This window comes from Pan troglodytes, chromosome 1 (genome assembly GCF_028858775.2).
Source record: "Pan troglodytes isolate AG18354 chromosome 1, NHGRI_mPanTro3-v2.0_pri, whole genome shotgun sequence".
NCBI classification, from domain to species: domain Eukaryota; kingdom Metazoa; phylum Chordata; class Mammalia; order Primates; family Hominidae; genus Pan; species Pan troglodytes.
This window is the reverse complement of record NC_072398.2, coordinates 205,559,431-205,579,349: the sequence shown is the minus strand read 5'-3', so window position 1 is coordinate 205,579,349 and position 19,919 is coordinate 205,559,431. Positions and strand designations below refer to the sequence as shown.

The window sequence follows — 19,919 nt, the reverse complement described above, 5'->3', positions numbered from 1 at the left end:
TTTGGTCAATCGAAGTATTGATACGTTTTTCCTTATTTATTTTATTTTATTTTTTAATGACCTCCAGTTCCATCCATGTTGCTGCAAATGACAGGATTTCATTCTTTTTATGGCTAAATAATATTCCACTGTGTATATAAACCACTTTTTTTTTTTTTTAAGACAGAGTCTTGTTCTGTCGCCCAGGCTGGAGTGCAGTGGCGCAATTTCGGCTCACTGCAAGCTCTGTCTCCCAGGTTCAAGTGATTCTTGCATCTCAGCCTCCTGAGTAGCTAAGATGACAGGTGCCCGCTACCACGCCTGGCTAATTTTTGTACTTTTAGTAGAGATGGTTTCACCATGTTGGCCAGGCTGGTCTTGAACTCCTGACCTCAGGCCATCTGCCCGCCTCGGCCTCCCAAAGCGCGTGAGCCACTGCGCCCAGCCAGTTTTTCCTAATTTTAGGTTGGAATGGACTCCCTGAATAGCCCCTGTTCATCCAAATCCAGCCTTCGAAAATCTACTCCTTTTTCCTCCATCAAGTCTTCAAACCCATGAAGATTTGTTGTCCCTAAATATTTCTCTTAGAGAAGCACATGATAACCAATTGGCTATAATGAAGTATTCTGGAATGATCAGGATTTGCTGAGTATTGGAGAAAGATCCATCCACTTAGAAGAAGAATTAAACAATCAGAAGTGGACACGACCTGGACCATCAGCCCAGCACTCCCTCTTCTGGGTGCTGCTCCTCTCACGTCATCCACGTGGTTCCCTGGCAGCAGCCACATATGCACGATGTGCCCACCCCCAGCTGAAGACAACATTATCCAAGTTAAACCAAAGAGCCCCTTCTCCAGAGAATTTGGGATTGGGGCCAAGAGATTCCATCCACCAGGCTGCTTTCTTGAAGCAAAAGACTACACCCCACAATGTGGGGTGAAAGAGGAGGAAGCAGGTCTATAGAGTAAGAATAAAGCAGATATTCAGGAAAAGCAAAGAAAGAAGTAAAACAGGGGCTTCTAGGCTCCCCACAACACTCCAGTACCTGTCCTTGAGTTCTGTGACACCCCAGTAGCCTGATAACAAATTCTCCCCAATGCCTAAGCAAGCTCAAATGGGTTCTGCCACCTGCTCCCGAGCATCTTAACAAATGCGCCACCGAGCCAGGATGGATCCCTCGCTAGGCGTTGAAGCCAATAAGAGAATGCGCCGACACCTGCCTAATGCAGCTGTGCACTGCACAGTGGCCCATCAGGTCCCAGCGTCCTGCTGGCCTTCAGCCAAAGCAGAGGGGGTTAGTTGTCTAGTTTCTTACCGGCAAGTACTTGGCTCCCCCGACGGAGATCAGCCCAGCCACAAGACCCAGCACCATGGCAAGCCACGGAGAAGGGATCAGGTGACATGAGGTACCCACAGCCACGCCTCCTGCCAACACCGCATTGTGCATATAACTCTGCAAAGAAATAGCTTGTGGGTAAAGGAAGCAAGGTAGAGAGAGAACAGCATCTTGCTGCAAGTGACCAGCACGCCGGGAACAAGGCAACCCTGTAACATCCTCCCTGCTTTGCTGATCCTGAAACCACCTGTCCCCTGTGTTGGGGCTATGTGTCCTTCATCAGTGGACATGATGGGCCAGCTCACTACTGCCTCTTAGGCTCAGGGCACAGTTACCCTGATTGTGCAGCATTTAGGGAATGAGCTGGCAAGTCCAGGTGCTCAGCATCCTAGTCACCCATCACACTCATTAGTGGTGTGTCCCTGGGCAGCGGGAAGAATGGGTTTTTCTTTTATTTTTTAGAGACAGGGTCTTGCTATGTTGCCTGGGCTGGTCTTGAACTCCTGGCCTCAACCAATCCTCTTGCCTCAGCCTCCCAAAATATTGGGATTACAGGTGTGAGCCACTGCACCTGGCCTAGAAGAATCGGGTTTTGGATGTACCTTCTTCATAAGGTTATTGTAAGGATTAAATGAGTTTCCACATATGAAGCTCTTAGCCCAGTGTCTGGCATAGAACATGAATAAATGCCCAGTAGACACAAATCATTGTTTTTATTATTATTATTGGCTACTTGGTGCCTGTGCCACCCTGTGCGACTGGGCTCAGTTTCAATAAGCTGGGCCTTGTTCCTGGGTCATAGCTCTGCTATGTCCTTCACTGCTCCAGAACCGGAGCCTTGCCTTGCTCTTATCTGACACCCTCAGCTCTCACCTAGGATTAGCCTCTGGGCTTCCCTGAGCTGACACCCACTCCTGCCTTGCTGGGTGTCTTAGACTTTCTGTCACCATGGAACTCATGGCCACTCACTTCCTCTTAGCACTGAATTCTGCTGTGAAGCTGTCATCTGTGGCCACATTCTTTCCACTCCAGCCCCCCCAGTGCCTCCCACCCCAGCCCCACCACTGGTCTGTCCAGACTTCCCTCCGACACCACCAGCTGGACCCCCTGCTCCCATCATCACGAGAACTTGTTTTGTCTCCCCTCTCACCCATCTCTGCCCACAAGACTCACACACACCATCGTCTCTCTGTACTAATAGCAGCAGCTAATGTTTGCCTACCATTTACTCCCCATTAAGCACTTTACATGCACCATCTCTTAATTCCCACTTTACAGATGAGGCCACTGAGACTCAAAACGTTGAAGTGGCTTGACCAGAGCCACATGGCTAGTGTCACATACTTCTCTACTTCTGATTCTGATGGTTCCATTCTTGAAATTTGTTGGGGGGAAGAGAGAGGCTGGCTAATTCTAGTCTAGTCTGTTGCTGCTGACTCTCGCTCATGGTGACTGACTTTAGCAACTAGCAGAAACGGGGTTCAAACTCAGGTCTGTTTCATGTTAGCATGGATGGATTTAATCACTCCCCCCAGAAAGCCTTTGATCACTGGACAGTCTCCTGAGTCCCAGGCCCACTGTGACCACCCAGCATTCTTCCTAGAGCTCCACTGTAGAGGCAGGCACAGCTCCACCACCCGGCATGCCCTCTCCCAACCCATGCTGGCCCTGGGGTGGGGAGGGGCATAAATATGTGTGTTAGTCCTGTTAGACCCAAGTGCTGCCCAAGGGCAGCGCCCTGCTCACCATGCTGATCTTCCCTTGGGGGTGAGCCAAGGATGACCCTGAGATGGCTGTCACCACGCTGACTGCTACAGCATAGTAGGTGTTGAACACGGCATTCTTCCTTTCGATTGGACTTCTCAGCAGAGCAGAGTTGAAACTTGGCCAGAACATCCACAAGAAGAGGGCGCCTGGGGGCCAGAGAGGGTGGTTGGCCAGAATCACACTCCTGCTCCAAAGGTCTGAGCCTTGAGGGGTTTTGGAAGAGAATCCTAGGGCTGGAGAGTCTCAGCCTTTTCACTTAGAGTTAGATGGGGAAGTCACGTCTCCCCTCCGAGCTCTCAAGCTGATACCAGCTAACCACATTTTACAGACAAGGAAACAAAGGCCAAGAGGGTTGAAATCTGCATACCCCAGGCCTCCTGAACCTGCTCTGTGAAGTGCTTAATTCAAAGGTATGAATTTAACAAACACTGCTCAAAGAAGTGAATCATGATGGAAGTGCTTCAGACACCCAGGGGAACTTGGTAAAGGAGGGAGATTTTTTCAGCCAGAGCCTTTTCTGAGCCATTCTACTCAGCCCAAGTAGGAGACCACTCACCCCACCTTGTCCTTACCCAGCATGGCAGACAAACTGGGTATCGTTGCTATCTGATCTTTATCCTCCGTTCCCTTGGGTAGAGGCTTTGGCAGGCACCAGGCCACAGACAGCCCAAAATAGGCTGCAAACACGTAGATGTGCATCAGGTTCATGTGGTAGTCTGTCTGCAATAAAACCCAGTAAGAGCAGTGAGTGTCGGCATCCTCTGCCCAGGGCAAGCCCTGATGGTCCTTGGAGAAAGTTCAGAGCTTCACTTAGGAGGTGTGACTTGAAGCCATGAGACTGGTGTTCAGAGCTTACCCAGCCCAACCCAGCAGGCTTTGCCCAGGCTGGAGTGCAATGGCACGATCTCGGCTCACTGGAACCTTTGCCTCCCAGGTTCACGCGATTCTCCTGCCTCAGCTTCCCTAGTAGCTGAGATTACAGGCATGCGCCATTACGCTGGGCTAATTTTGTATTTTTAGTAGAGATGGGGTTTCACCGTGTTTGCCAGGCTGGTCTCAAACTCCTGACCTCAGGCGATCCACCCGCCTCGGCCTCCCAAAGTGCTGGGATTACAGGCATGAGCCACTGCATCTGGCCTTTCTTTATTTTTTGAGACAGAGTCTTGCTCCATTGCTCAAGCTGGAGTGCAGTGGTGTGGCCACAGCTCACTGTAGTCTCCAACTCCCAGGCTCAAGCAATCCTCCCACCTCAGCCTCCTCAGTAGCTGGGATTACAGGAGTGCACAACCATGCCTGGCCAATTTTTAAATTTTGTGTAAGGATGGAATCTTGCTATGTTGCTCAGGCTGGTCTCGAATTCCTGGGCTCAAGAGATCCTTCCCTCCCAAAGTGCTGAGATTACAGGCATGAGCCACCACACCCGGCCTATCAGTAGCTCTTATATGCTTTTGACCAAGGTTCACTTAGGTGTGGCAAAAACCCACATGGACACGCACCTCACTGATTCCTACTTCTCCGTGGAATTTTAACTCTGCAGGAGTGATGAGTGATGTACATTTTGCAACATGAAGCAACCAGACTTCTTATAATACCGACCTAAGGTCTTCAGGAAATTCTAGATATATTCTAATTTTGCCTGTAATCCTAGCACTTTGGGAGGCCGAGGTGGGTGGATCACCTGAGGTCAGGAGTTCTATACAAGCCTGGCCAACATGGCAAAACCCTGTCTCTACTAAAAATACAAAAATTAGCCAGGCGTGGTGATGCTAGCTTGTAATCCTATCTACCTGGGAGGCTGAGGCAGGAGATTCACTGGAACCTGGGAGGCGGAGGCTATAGCGAGCTGAGATGGCGCCACTGCACTCCAGCTTCGGCGACAGAGTGAGACTCTGCGTCAAATAAATAAATAAAATAAAATGCAAGTCAGATCATGTTACTCCTCTGCTCAGAAGCCTCCAGCGGCTCCCATGTCACTCAAAGTCAAGGTCCATGTTCTTGCCACGACCCTGCAGGATCCACTCCCATCTGACCTCTCGGGCGTCACCTCCTATTGCCCTCCTCCACTTGCTCATCCTCAAACCCACTAGCGTGTTCCCACTTTGGGTCATTCAGCTGCCTGAGATGCTGACCCCCAGCCAGGGTGTAACAAGGGCAGGGTGGAGGGAGTAGTCCACCCTGGGTGCAAGCAATCGGGGTGCCTTGTCTGTAGAGGGTGTCTAACAATTCCAAAGCCGACTACAAAGTCTGTCTGCTTTTTATTTTTATTGATTTATTTATTTATTTATTTATTTATTTATTCATTTATTTTTGAGACGGAGTCTCACTCTGTCGCCAGGCTACAGTGCAGTGGTGCCATCTTGGCTCACTGCAACCTCCACCCGTTGGGTTCAAGTGATTCTCCTGCTTCAGCCTCCCAAGTAGCTGGGATTACAGGCACCCACCACCGTGCCCGACTAATTGTTGTATTTTTAGTAGAGACGGGGTTTCACCATGTTCCCCAGTCTGGTCTCTAACTCCTGACCTCAAGTGATCCATCCGCCTTGGCCTCCCAAAGCGCTGGGATTACAGGCATGAGCCACTGCTCCCAGCCTGTTTTTTTTTTTTTTTAATCACCATGTGCTGACAATTCTAAACAGCATGGGTGGTAAACAGCCCTCCCAGCACCCTGCCATTGTTCTGCCGCTGTTCTCAGGTACCCATGTGGCTTGTGCACTCGTTACCTTCAGGTCTGTACTCAAAAAATCACCCCCTTGATGAGATGAAGCTGCCCCTGGCCACCCTCTCAAACAGTTATCCTCTCTCCCCAACTTTTCGTGTTTCTTTTCTCCATTTCATTTTTCTCTGTGGTACTTACCACTCTCTAACATGCTATATCTTTTGCCTATTTTATTGCTTATTGGCAGTCTTTCCTTCTGGAACAGACGTTCCATGAGATTTGTATTTTCCACTGCCACAAGAGTCCCTGGTATATAGTAAATACCAAATAAATATTTGTGAAGTGAACAAATGATGGTAAAAAGCCCTCAGTCATACATAAAGAGGAAAGTCTATGCAGTTTCCTGATAAGAACTGAAAAGCGGGCTTGCGTTTTTCATCTCTTTGAGCTCCACCAGGAAGGAGTTCAGGAAGAACACTTGGGGATTCTTGGCCTGGAATATTCATTTCTTGAGCTGCCTGCACTGAAATGACTCTGGTCCCTGGCTCTGGTTCCCCCAAGCCCTCCTGCTGAAGAAACCCAGGCTGAATTGAAGTTTTGAGGAAAATGAATACTGAAAATCAGTTCTAAGCCCTCCTCTAGAACAGTGAAGCTAGCAAGTCAAAGATGCAGAGAAGAGAGATGATATTATATCAATGCAGTCTTTTAAAGCAATCGTTATGAAGACTGCAACAAAGCAGGAAGAGGTTCGGGCTCACAGGGAGTGTTCTGCCTCTGAAATTTACTCCTCTTCTTGATAGCCATGTTTTTACTGTGTGAACTATTTCCCATGCCAGCTGCAGCTGCTTGGACCAGGGTGGAGAAATGACCCAGGGGACTGATCAGATTCTCTCTCCCTGGACTACAGAATTGAGACTAACTGAGAGGAAAGAGTTGTTTTCTGCAGGATCTGGGACATAGAAATGCAGGAACAAGTGGAGGTGGATGGGTGGGTGGAGGGGACACGTTTTTCGCTAAAGAGAAAGCTGGTGTACAGAGATGTTAGATGTACAGAGAGAATCAGAGCCAAAAGATGGAGAGCACAGACTACCTGGGATCTCAGTGGCTTCTCATAGCCAGTTCTAGTGCCCTCCTGAGTCTGGCAGCACCTCCTGCCCTTGGAGGTTCTTTTGTTTGTTTGTTTTTTAAAACTGTCCATACCACACAGATATACCTTTATGGTTCTTACACTGAATTCTCTTCATTCCGCCTAAGAAAGCTCTGGTGACATTTTCTTCCTGGGAATCAGGGAGTTCTCATTAATCCTTATATTAAGCAGAGAGAAAAGGCAGAAAATGGAAGTGTGTAAACCGGAATCCAGGAGCCCATGGTGATATAAACAAATACATAGATGAGTGGATGAACAGAGAAGTGAAAGCTTTTCCTTACAGGAGAATGCCAACTATTGAAGGAAAGACGGAATTAGAAAACCACCATTGGCAATTATTATAGTACTAATTTATTCAGGGAAGAATCAATGAACACTAAAATCAGTGGGTGAAAGTTGGATGATCAACAGGATTTCTATAGGAAATTATCTCCTCACAAGATGTTTATTAATTACAAAGGGGAAAATAGTAACTTTGCAGTGGAAGATCCTGGCAGGTACCATCTTAACCCAATGATCACAGTTAACACACCCAGTAATGGGGCAAATTGATAGCATGTCTTCTGATATGGTATACTAAGAAGGGCACACACGGCTCTTGGAGAATTCCTACCAAAAATGCATACCCACAATCTAATCGTGAGGAACAGCAGACAAACCCACATTCTACAAAATAACTGGCTGGAAACGTCAAAACATGTCAAGGTCATGAAAGATAAAGAAAGATGAAGAAACTGTTCCAGATTGATGGAATTGAATAGGACATGAGAACTAAATGCAAGATGTAATCCTCGACCACAAAAAATATGTATTTTTTTCTAGAAAGGATATTATTGAGAAAATTGGTGAAATGAGAATAAGGTAATCATAATATATCAATGTCAATTTCTTATTTTTGTTAACTGAACAATGGTTATGTAAGAGAATGTCCCCATGTTTTAGGAAATTTGTTAGTCTGTTTTCACACTGCTATAAAGATACTTCCTGAGACTGCGTTATTTACAAACAAAAGAGGCTGAATTGACTCACAGTTTGGCATGGCCGGGGAGGCCTCAGGAAACTTACAATCATGGTGAAAGGTGAAAGGGAAGCAAGGCACATCTTACGTGGTGGCAGGTGAGAGAGAGAAAGAGAGAGAGGAAGTGCCACACTTTCAAACCATCAGCTCTCCTGAAAACCCACTCACTGTCACAAGAACAGCATGGGGGAAACCACCCCTGTGATCCAATCACCTCCCACGAGGTCCTGCCCTCAACACGTGGGGATTACAATTCGAGATGAGATTGGAGGGGGATACAGAACCCAACTGCATCAGAAATATACACTGAGGCCGGTTATGCTGGCTCACGCCTGTAATCTCAGCAATTTGGGAGGCTGAGACAGGTGGATCAACTGAGGCCAGGAGCTCAAGACCAGCCTGGCCAATATGGTGAAACTCCATCTCTACTAAAAATACAAAAATTAACTGGGCATGGTGGCATGCCTCTAATCCCAGCTACTCGGGAGGGTGAGGCACAAGAATTGCTTGAATCCAGGAGGCGGATGTTGCAGTGAGCTGAGATCACACCACTGCACTCCAGCCTGGGTGATTGATGGAGCAAGACTCTGTCTCAAAGAAAAAAAAAAAAAAGAAATGTACACTGAAGTATTTAGGGGTTAAAGTCACATACACAGATGAAGACAACCAAAAATTAATAAATACAAACTTCCAGGCTGGGCGCGGTGGCTCACACCTCTAATTCCAGCACTTTGGGAGGCCAAGGCGGGTGGATTACCTGAGGTCAGGAGTTTGAGACCAGCCTGGCCAACATGGCAAAACTCCGTCTCTACTAAAAATACAAAAGTAAGCCAGGCGTGGTGGTGTGTGCCTGTAATCTCAGCTACTCAGGAAGCTGAGACAGGAGAATCACCTGAACCTGGAAGGCAGAGGTTGCAGCGAGCCAAGATTGCAACATTGCAATCCAGCCTGGACGACAACAGCGAAACTCCATCTCAAAAAAAAAAAAAAACAAAAAATAAAAACTTCCCATATTCCCTCCCAGACCATTGTTCTTTTTTCCACCCCGAACATCCCCAGCTCCCTTGAAGAAGATGCCATCACACTCTCCCTTTCTTGCTGCGGTCTCAGCCTCCTGGCCGCCTCTTGGTCACTGATGATGTCAGCTCCTGCCCTTCAGCCTTTCTCTCCATCATTCTTCCACAAATGATCTTAGTCCACCCAACTCCTTCCCTCTCGGCTCCTTGACCGCTCGTCTCTTTCCCTACGTTACACTTCTGCCACCCACTGTCAAGCCTTAGACCTTGTCATTACCGGTAACTGTTGCCTCCGAAGCCTCAGTTTCAAGCATCGCACCTGATAACCACCCACCTCCTATCTGTCCGGCTCACTTCCTTAAATTGCCTCCCTTCAGCAGCTCCAGTCAACGCAGCCTGAGAACAATGCTGATGATGAAAATAACAGCACTGCTGCAACACTTACCCCATGCCAGGCACTGTCCTAAATGCTTTACAACAGTGTTCAAAATTGAACAAGTGTTCGTTCACTTGTTCAATTCTCACAACAGCCCTAGGAAGTAGCATTATTCTTATCCCCATTCTATAGATAGGGAAACTGAGGCACAGAGAGGTCAACTAAGGGGCCCAAATGGATTCAGCTAGTGTGGGTTGAGCTGAGATGTGTACCCAGGCTGCCAGGCTGGGCTCCCCATTTTCACTCTCTCTCCTTTCTTAACCAGCTCAGATTTTGTGGGCTACCGTTATACTCCCTCCTTTGTAAACAGCCCCATCTCTGGTCTCCCTTGGGCTTTGGGCTCACTCTGGGCAGCACCCCAGGCTGGGCAAGTTCACCTCCGCTTCTTCCACACCTGCCCGGAGCAGCTGCACACAGTCCTGGTCAGTGATGCACTTTCCACCAACTACAATCCCTAGGGACCCTGGTGCCAGCCTGCAGTCCCGCTGCACCCCTGCAGCCCTCTCACTCTCTTCCACTCCCACAGATGACCATACCACACTTTCCCTCTCCGCAAACCCCATCCCTCCTTCCCACCCTCACATGAGGCTGATGACGGTGCCTCTTGTTTCTCTGAGAAAATACAAGGAATTAGTAAGGCATTTTCTCCTCTCCCTGCAGGAGACTGAACCTGTGGCACCCACCACCAAATCTGCCGGCCTATTCACAGTCCCTGCCATTTCTCTCGTTAAGATGAACTGTCCGCCTCAGGAACGAGATGGTGGTTCCCTGGAGGCTGAGTGCCGTTTGCGGTGCCCAAGGAGGCCGAGCTCTGTTGCTGCGAACTCCAGTGGTCAGACCTGCTCATATCTCAGCATTTCTTCAGGACTGACCTATCCCGGAATGGTGTGGAGTGCAGCACATACACTTGTCACCGAGCCACCATTCTGGCTCCAAGGCTGCGTCTCTCCACTGGACTAGCGAGAGGGTTGTCAGTGTTTTGCTCCTGGGTCTGCTTCCAGCTGCTGATTTGAATCCTTGCTCTGCGATGCACTATTCCCTGGCTGCAGCCCTCACTCTTCATGGTCACTGGGGCCTTCGACAAGTTGTTACTGACTATGTTCATGGGGATGCCTCGCAGAAAGCTGCCAAGGCAGGGCTTTTGGCACTTTCAGCTTTAACCTTTGCTGGGCTTTGCTATTTCAATTACCACGATGTGGGCATCTGCAAAGCTGTTGCCATGCTGTGGAAGCTCTGACCTTTTTGACTTCCTACTTTGAAGAATTGATGTATGCCTCTTTGCCTCTGCTTTGTCATGCCGTTAAGCTCACAATAAGGAAGAAATAACAGATAAGTCCATTGGTGGACAGCCTTCTTCTCTTAATCACAAGATTATTTTCAGAATTTAATCTTTGAGGAAAAGATTTGAGAGGAATTATATCTAAGTTGTGAGACTGAGTTCTGTATTCTGGTGAGTTAATGGGGTTGCTTCCCAGCTTCTTATAAGACTCACAGTATAACTAAACATGATATATCAGCTTTTGCCTTTTAATTTATCAATCTCTTAAAGAGAATCCAGCTTTATTACGATTAGCATATGATCAAACTTCCATATTTGCCTTGGGAATAATGGACAAAGGGAAATACTCTTAATTCATGAATAAAAACTTTGCAGAAAATTAGACAGTGTTTAATTTTCGAAAACTTCCCTCTCTAGTCAGTAGATACCACCTACTGATGGTTACATATACTAGGGAAACTTTAAAATTAGGAAATGCTGATATCTTATATTATAAATTTCTAAATCCTAGGAAGAAACACTTGGAGTGCTTCTGAAGATACAGAAGTTCCATTTAAGGGCAAGTTTCCCCGTAGACGTATCAAAATATTACCCATTGTAAACTGAGATTTAATTCTCAAATGTATTCTACTTGTTCTAAAACAATCTGTCCACAAATATAAAACTATAAGTAATAAATTGTTATTTCCGCACAATGGGAATCTCTAATGTGAAAATGTATTCTATGAAAATAATTTTTTTGAATAAAATGTTGTATAATAAAAAAATAAAAAAATAAAAAAGATGAACTGTCCCTGCATCGGCCTAAAGGTATCAGTGCTCAAAATCCCACTCCTGCTTTCCAACTCAAAGGCTTGACTCTTGCAGTTCATCTCTCTTCTGTATCATCAGGTTGTTCCTCTCTCTATCGGATTATTGCCCTCCTGCTTCTCCTCCATTTCTCTGTTCCCCTTTAGAGCAAAGTCCTTGGCAGGGCTGCCCCTGCATGCTGTCTCCACTTTCTCATCTCCTGCTCTTGAATCAGTCAAGCCAGGCTTTTGCCTTCATCCTCCTCTACAACCATGCATGCCAAGGTCTCCTGGCCAAATCCAATGGCTACTTCCCAGCCCTCATCCTACGTGACCTCTCAGCAGCATTCGGCCCACCTGGGGCCCTCTCTTTCCTTGCCTTCCAGGACCTCATGCTCTCCTGGGCTTCCTCCTGCCTCTCCAAGCACAATTCTGTCTCCTTTGCTGGCTCTTACACATGTCCCCCCTCTAAAATGCAGGGTGTTCTAGGACTCAGTCCTCAGACTTCTTCCCATCTCTCTTTATCCTCACTCCTGAGTGATCTCCTTGGGTCTCATGGCTTTAAACACCATCTGTATTGTAACAACTCCCAAATTTATATCCCTAGCCCTGACCTTTCCACTAAGCTTCAGACTTGTACATCTCCATTCAGTGTCTCCACTGGGATGTTTCATACACATCTCTACCCCTCGCAACCTTAACCCTAACGCTGCCACATTTGACACTGAACTCTGGGTTTTCCCTCCCAGATCTATCCCACCCCAACATTCCCCATCTCAGTAAATGGCACCAGCAGCCGTTGAGTTGTGCCAGATGAGAACCTTGAAGTCATCTTGACCCTCTCCCACCCCACGTGCAGTCTATCAGCAAATCCTGTCAATTCTGCTCTTAAAATATAGTCAGGATCCAACCACTTCCCACCACTCTCACAGCTATTTTCCTAGTCTGAGTCTGGATGATGGCCATCACTGCCGCTCTGGTCTCCACCTGCTTCCTCTCTTGCCCCTTCAGTCTTTTCTGAACCCAGAAGCCAGAGTATCTTAAAACATAAGTCAGATCCTAGCTCTCCTCTGCCCAACACTCCCTAGTTCTCCCTGTATTTCTCAGAGTAAAATCCAAAGTCCTTTGGGACACTGAGGCACAATAAAGGGGCTTCATGCTTTTTTTTGTAAACATGCATCATCTCATGTGATTAATTCAATTACTCCCTCAAAACCCTATGTGGTAGTACTGCTACCCTCATATTACGGACGAAGAAACTAAAGCTCTAAGAGGTTAAATTGCCCAGAGTCACACGGGGATTTATGGCAGAGCTGGGATGCAAACCCCAGCCTTTGACTCCAAGTCCAGTGCACTTTCTTCTAAGCCAGGCTGGAACTGTGGGTTCTCGCTTGGGTTCTGCCGCTATCTTGCTATGTGATCTTGGGCAGTCCCTTCCCCTTTCCAGGCATCAGATTTCGCACCTATGAGATGGGAAGGTTGGCTATGTCCTCACTCAGGGTCAGGGTTACAGCAGAGGAGCTGGGAGAGCCACTTGGATTGGCCTTACCTTCACAGCTGCCTTCAAACTTAGACTGTCGACAGGCTCTCCCAATGAGAGGACATGTGCAGTTATTGACACGCACTGACTGAAAGAAGATGCTGGCTGTACAAACTTGCTGGACCCACTGCTGGTGAGGCTCTGAGAATTAATTACTTTTATACAACCATAATTACATCATGAATAGCACAATCCTACAGGATTATACTGTAGTTAAAGGCACTGGCTTGTTGTGTTTAAACATTTGCACAGACCACACTTTTGTAACCTCATTTGGATATCTATCTATCTATCAATCTTTTCTGTTTTCTTTTTTTTAAATTTGAGATGAAGTCTTGCTCTTGTCCCCCAGGCTGCAGTGCAATGGTGTGATCTCGGTTCACTGCAACCTCCACCTCCCGGGTTCAAGCGATTCTCTTGCCTCAGCCTCCTGAGTAGCTGGGATTACAGGCGCCTGCCACCATGCCCAGCTAAATTTTGTATTTTTAGTAGCAATGAGGTTCCCCCATGTTGACCAGGCTGGTCTTGAACTCCTGACCTCAGGTGATCTGCCCTCCTTGGCCTCCCAAAGTGCTGGGATTACAGGTGTGAGCCACTGTACCCAGCCTGTCTGTCTGTCTGTCTATCTATCTATCTATCTATCCACCTACCTATTTATTTAGAGATGAGGTCTTGCTATATTGCCCAGGTTCATCTCTAACTCCTGGGCTCAAGCAATCCTTCCAACTCACACCTCAGCCTCCTGAGTAACTGAGACTACAGGTGCATGCCACCACAACTGGATAATTTAGAAAAAATTACTTTTTAGAGATGAGGATCTTGCTATGATGCCCAGGCTGGTCTCAAACTCCTGGCCTCAAGTGATCTTCCCTCCTCAGCCTCCCAAGTAGCTGGGATTACAGGTTGTCTTTATTTTTCAAAACCCCAGAAACCCCACCAAATGGAGCTTTTGGCCCTTTTCTCCCAGGTCCCTCCTCCCAGCACCATGACTTACATTGAAGATATTACTGATGACCATCCTCACGGTGCCTAAAGCTGTCACCTCCACCAGCACCATCACCACCAACTGCACCAAGTTGACCTTCCCCAAGACAGCATCCACTGAGATCAGCACTGACAAAGCACTCGTGGTGGCCAGCCGAATACTGGGGGAGAGAGGGAGAGCCAGGATGACTGAGAAGGAAGGATGCCGCTCACTCATTCATTCATTCAACAAACACTGTTGGGCACCTACTTTCTGTGGGAATAGAAGACAAGATTTCTACCCACCTGGGCGCTGATGCTGCAGAGTGGAGTGACCATCTCTTCTCCCGTTAAGGTGGCCTCTGCACCCTGAGCCATGTGGTCTGGCAGATGACTTAACCACTCTGTGCCTCAGTGCCTTCATCTATGAGGCATTGATCTACACACACTCATCTGACTGAGGGTGATCGGGGTGACTGTTCCCTCAGGGGATCTGATAACTGGGATTCTGCCCAGTCTTCTTTTCTGCTGCCATCATTCAGATGCTCAACAGAGGGCACTCTTCCCCCGCAGGCCTGCCCACATCCAGTCACCCCATCCTCATCTGGGGCCACTGTCCCTTCTCTCCGTCTCCATGGCAGTGGAAAGAAACTGGATTTGGAATCAGGACAAGCCTGGCTTCCAGTCCCAGCCTTGCCACTGGAGTGGCTATTTCATCTCACTGAGCCTATTTCTCCTTCTGCAAATTAAGAATGATGATCAAACGTATCCCATGTTGGTGTCCTGGGGATGTGAAGGAGTATTCTTCCTATCGGTGTGTCTAGCACCAAGACTGGCACAAAGAACCAACTTCTGAAAAGACGCTAGCCTTATTAACGCTATTACGATTCCTTCCTTCCCTTGACCAATGAGCATGCTCAGGAAGAGAAAATGATTTTGGTCTTGAAGGTACTTATGATCCAAAAAAAAAAAAAAAAGTACTTATGATCTAGACAGGCTACATACACCACGAGCCTGTCAACTAAGAATATCTGTGATATCACAAGGCTAGTGGGGTTCATTGGAAGGAGAGGGTGATGCTGACTGGACTTATCAGGGAGAACTTCCTGGAGGAAGTGGTACTGAGCTGGACAATCCATGGACATCCAGTCTCCCCTGAGCAGCTTGCTCTGAGACTCCCTCCTCCCTCTGGGAGTTAATGATGACGATGCTACAACCACAGCAACAGTGATGATAATGATTTATTATAAGAGCATTTTGTAAAACAGGCTTGTAACAGCATCACCTCTTTTAAATTTTAACCCTATAAGGCTGGGTGCAGTGGCTCATGCCTGTACTCCCAGCACTTTGGGAGGCCAAGGCAGGTGGATCACTTGAGGCCAGGGGTTCAAGAGTGGCCTGGCGAACATTGTGAAACTCTGACTCAACTAAAAATACAAAAATTACCCGGGTATGGTGGTGCATGCTTGTAATCCCAGCCACTCTCGAGGCTGAGGCACGGCAGTCGCTTGAACCCGGGAGGCAGAGGTTTCAGTGAGCCGAGACTGCACCACTGCACTCCAGCCTGGGCGACAGAGTAAGACTCTGTCTCACAAAAAGAAAAAAAAATTAACTCTCTGTAAAATCGTGCTAGCTCACCATTCAGTATCCCCATTTTACAGAGGGTCAGGTAGAAGATTAAAATGGACTTTTTGGAAATAGTCATGCCAGCTGATCCAAATGTGAGTTTCAAATCCAGCTGGCCTAGATCCAAAGCCTGTGCTCTGAAGTCTGGACTCAGCTTCCCCAGTGTTTGCTGCAGACTATGCCCGCTTAAGCCTCAAGGACTTTAGGGGAAGGTCAGAAAAGGGCAAGGGCATGGGGAAGGAGTCTTACAGGGACCAGGAATTTAGAATAAGGGGTTACTCAATGTTCCATCGTGCCTGGACAGGTTATTCCTTTTAAGTGGGTGTTCATTTCATTGACAAAGGCTTAACTCAGGAGCGTGTGTGCCGGCGGCGGTATTTCATTCCTCAAGGGCCAGTTTGTGCTGAGGAGGTGCTAAGACAGTGATGTGCAGTGGTCAGGAGCGCGCTCTCAGGTCTAGGCTATCTGGGCTGGAATCTTGACTCAGCCACTTTCTGGCTGTGTGATCCTGGGCAACTTATTTAATCACTCTGTGCCTTGGTGCCTCCATTTATAAGGTGGACCCAATGCCTCTGAAGCCATGGTAAGGGCAAAGTGAGTTGATATATGTCAAGCACAATAAAGGAGTTGGTTATTGCTATTATCTTCTAGGGAGAGTCCTGCAGATTTCAAAATACATTAAAAATATCACACTTTTAAGGCCAGGAATGGTGGCTCACACCTGTAATCTTGGCACTTTGGGAGGCTGAGGTGGGAGGATTGCTTAAGGCCTGGAGTTTGAGACCAGCCTGGGCAACATAGTGAGACTCCATCTCTACAAAAAGCAAAAAAAAAAAAAAAAAAAAAAAAAAAAAGCTAGGTGTGGTGGTGTGTGCCTGTGGTCTCAGCTACTCAGGAGGGTGTAATTCCAGTACTTTTCGGAGCCGAGGTAGGCAGATCACTTCAGCCCAGGAGTTTGAGACCAGCCTGAGCAACACAGTGAGGTCCTGTCTCTGCAGAAGACAGAAAAATCAGCTAGGCGTGGTGGTGTGCACCCACAGTCCCAGCTACTTGGGAGGCTGAGGCAGGAGGATCACCTGAACCCAGTGAGGTTGAGGCTGAGTGAGCCATGATTGTGCCACTTCACTCCAGCCTGGACAACAGAGTGAGACCCTGTCTCAAAAACAGTTTTAGGCCGGGCACAGTGGCTCACGCCTGTAATCCCAGTACTTTGGGAGGCCTAGGCAGGTGGATCACTTGAGGTCAGGAGTTCCAGACCAACCTGACCCACCTGGTGAAACCCCTTCTCTACTAAAAATACAAAAATTAGCCGGGCATGGTAGGGGGTGCCTGTAAAAAAATTTAACTCAGGAGGCTGAGGTGGGAGGATCACTTGAGCCCAGGAGGCAGAGGCTGCAATGAGCTATGATTGTACCACTGCACTCCAGACTGGGCAACAGAGCAAGACCCTGTCTCTAAAAAAATAAATAAAAATTTAAAACATCCCACTTCAGAGTTCCGTTTATTTTCATTTTTGCTCCAATAGCCATTGCTAAGTTATTAGTATGTGAGGAAAACAAAGAACAACGTTGAATAAGATAGGCCCCTCCCCTGAAGGGACTCAAAACAGAACCAAATCAGTCCCAAGTCAAGTGGCACAAGGTGGAGTGTTGCCAAGGGAGAGTACCCTGTCCCCAGGGGCAGGCCTGGGCACCACCCGTCAGCACAGCCCTGATGGGAACCGGTCAGGAAGGAGCCAGTTTCAGCAGGGGTCACCCCTAGGGGGATCCAAGCAGTCAGGGGTGGGGCAGGGGAGTTCACTCAGGCTGCGAGTGACTTCTCTCCCTTCTCGTCTTCCTAGATTGAGTCAAGAACAAACAGGTCCCTGTGGACATCAGATGAGAGGAGACGCCCTAGACTGTGGGGCAGAAGGCTGAAGGCTGGTGTGACCTTAAGCTAAGGCAGCGACACCAAACCAGGGCCACCACCATTTGAATTCCCCCAGGGTGCCCTTTGTCACTTCCCAGGTGGACACAGTGTGTGTATGCGTGGGTGTGTGTGTGTGTGTGTGTGTGCGTGCGTGCGTGCGTGTGTGTATTGAATTCCGGTGGGAATTAACTCAAAGACTGTTTTTGTTTTGTTTTGTTTTTGAGACAGAGCCTCACTCTGTCGCCCAGGCTACAGTGCAATGGCGCGATCTCGGCTCACTATAGCCTCCGCCTCCCGGGTTCAAGTGATTCGCCTGCCTCAGCCTCCCAAGTAGCTGGGATTACAGGTGCCTGCCACCACACCCAGCTAATTTTTGTGTTTTTAGTAGAGACAGGATTTCACCATGTTGCTCAGGTTGGTCTCGGACTCCAGACCTCAGGTAATCCACCTTTCTAGGCCTCCTAAAGTACTAGGATTACAGGCATGAACCACCACGCCTGGCCTAAAACTGTTTTTTTTGTTGTTTTTTTTTTTGAGACGGAGTCTCGCTCTGTCACCCAGGCTGGAGTGCAGTGGCACGATCTTGGCTCACTGCAAACTCCGCCTCCCGGGTTCACGCCATTCTCCTGCCTCAGCCTCCCGAGTGGCTGGGACTACAGGCGCCCGCCACCACGCCCGGTTAATTTTTTGTATTTTTAGTAGAGACAGAGTTTCTCCGAGTTAGCCAGGACGGTCTCCATCTCCTGACCTCATGATCCGCCCGCCCCCGCCTCCCAAAGTGCTGGGATTACAGGCATGAGCCACCGCGCCCGGCCCCTAAAACTGTTTTTTGAGACAGGGTCTCACTCTGTTGTCCAGGCTGGAGTGAAGTGGCACGATCATGGCTCACTCAGCCTCAACCTCACTGGATTCAGGTGATCCTCCTGCCTCAGCCTCCCAAGTAGCTGGGACTGTGGGTGCACACCACGACGCCTAGCTGATTTTTCTATTTTCTGCAGAGACAGGGTCTCACTGCGTTAGTCAGGCTGGTCTTAAACTTCTGGGCTCAAGTGATCTGCCCACCTCGGCTCCCAAAAGTACTGGGATTACAGGTGTGAACCACCATGCCCAGCCTCTAAACCTTTTAAAAAAGAAAAATATATAAAGTTTTTTTCCTCCAGGGCCAAATGGGAGCTGGCTAGACTGTGTTTCATGTTCTGACGACTCTGGATCATGTGGAAAAGGTTATAATAAAAAGTTGGAGCCATCTCCACCACTTAGCTGTGTGGCCCTAGGCAAGTGGCTTGCCCTCTCTGAGCTTCCACTTCCTTACCTGTATACCAGGTTAGATCCCTACCTGGAAGAGTTAAACAAAATAATATTTGTGGAGTGCTCTGCACAGTTCCTGGCTCATAGAGAAATGTTTAACAGCAGTGCCCAGAGGTTTAGCAGGGTCTTAGAAGGGGAGGCTGGAATGGCCTTGAGAGGCCTTAAGAGGTCCCTAAGATGCCTAGGATGACATTTACCATCATCTGGGCAGCACAGAGATTCAGAGGTTTGAAAAAAACAAAACAATGTTTCAGAAAAAAAATTTAGCCTACTTCCTCCTATTAAGTGCCAATGCCCTTTAAAACGTGTATAGCTTGATGTGTAACCATCACCCAGGTGAACATAGAGAATATTTTCTGCACCCCATGAGGTTATTTTGTGTTCCTTCCTAATCAATATCCACCTCCTGCCCAGGTAACCACTATTCTGACTTCTGGCACCATACATTAGTTGTGATGGTTCTTAGCACTTCACACAAATGCATGTAAACAAAGCACAGGTAATTTAATGAAAATAAAGGCATGGCTATTTCTTGTCTAGCAGCTTTAGGGGGCTGAAAGTCCTTTCTTTTCAAGAGAATGTCTCTCAGGCTGGACGCGGTGGCTCATATCTGTAATCCCAGCACTTTGGGAGGCCGAGGCGGGCGGATCACCTGAGGTCAGGAGTTTGAGACTAGCCTGACCAACACGGAGAAACCCTATCTCTACTAAAAATACAAAATCAGCCAGGCGCAGTGGCACATGCCTGTAATCCCAGCTACTCAGGAGGCTGAGGCAGGAGAATCGCTTGAACCCAGAAGGCTGAGGTTGTGGTGTGCCGAGATAGCGCCATTGCACTCCAGCCTGGGCAACAAAAGTGAAACTCCGTCTCAAAAAAAAAAAAAAAATAGAATGTCTCTCTAGGTGTGGCATGTCTATTTCTCTCTGTCTAACGTGTTTCCTTCTTACGTTTTCCATAAACTTATATTGATTATGTAACTTTACAAAATCATAATCGACAATAACAGGAAAGAAAGGATGCAGGAGGAATGTAGGCCTGGACTCCTTGTGATACACAGAGTAGGGTTGTCCAGTAAAATACAGGATGCCCAGTTAAATTTGCATTTTAAACGATGAATAATCTTTTAGTATAAGGATGTCCTAAATATTGC

The 19,919-nt window shown here is 47.8% G+C and overlaps 1 protein-coding gene and 1 pseudogene across 7 annotated transcripts in view; one reads left to right on the top strand and one right to left on the bottom strand.

Annotated features, from left to right (window-relative positions):
• LOC112209444 (succinate dehydrogenase [ubiquinone] cytochrome b small subunit, mitochondrial-like) overlaps positions 1-11,015 on the top strand; it is a 45,174-nt pseudogene extending 34,159 nt beyond the window's left edge.
• Positions 1-19,919, bottom strand: part of LOC112209443 (RH-like protein IIR) — a 57,206-nt gene that overhangs the window by 24,830 nt on the left and 12,457 nt on the right. For all 7 annotated transcript variants that reach the window (XR_008538419.2, XM_054663955.2, XM_054663922.2 and 4 more), the window contains exons 3-6: positions 13,959-14,109; positions 3,657-3,804; positions 3,064-3,230; positions 1,297-1,434 (exon numbers count right to left, since the gene is read on the bottom strand). Coding sequence is in view for 6 of the 7 variants with exons in the window: in XM_054663955.2 (XP_054519930.1) it covers positions 1,297-1,434; positions 3,064-3,230; positions 3,657-3,804; positions 13,959-14,109 (604 nt within the window). In the remaining variant the exon portion in view is untranslated. The remainder of the gene's footprint in view (positions 1-1,296; positions 1,435-3,063; positions 3,231-3,656; positions 3,805-13,958; positions 14,110-19,919) is intronic.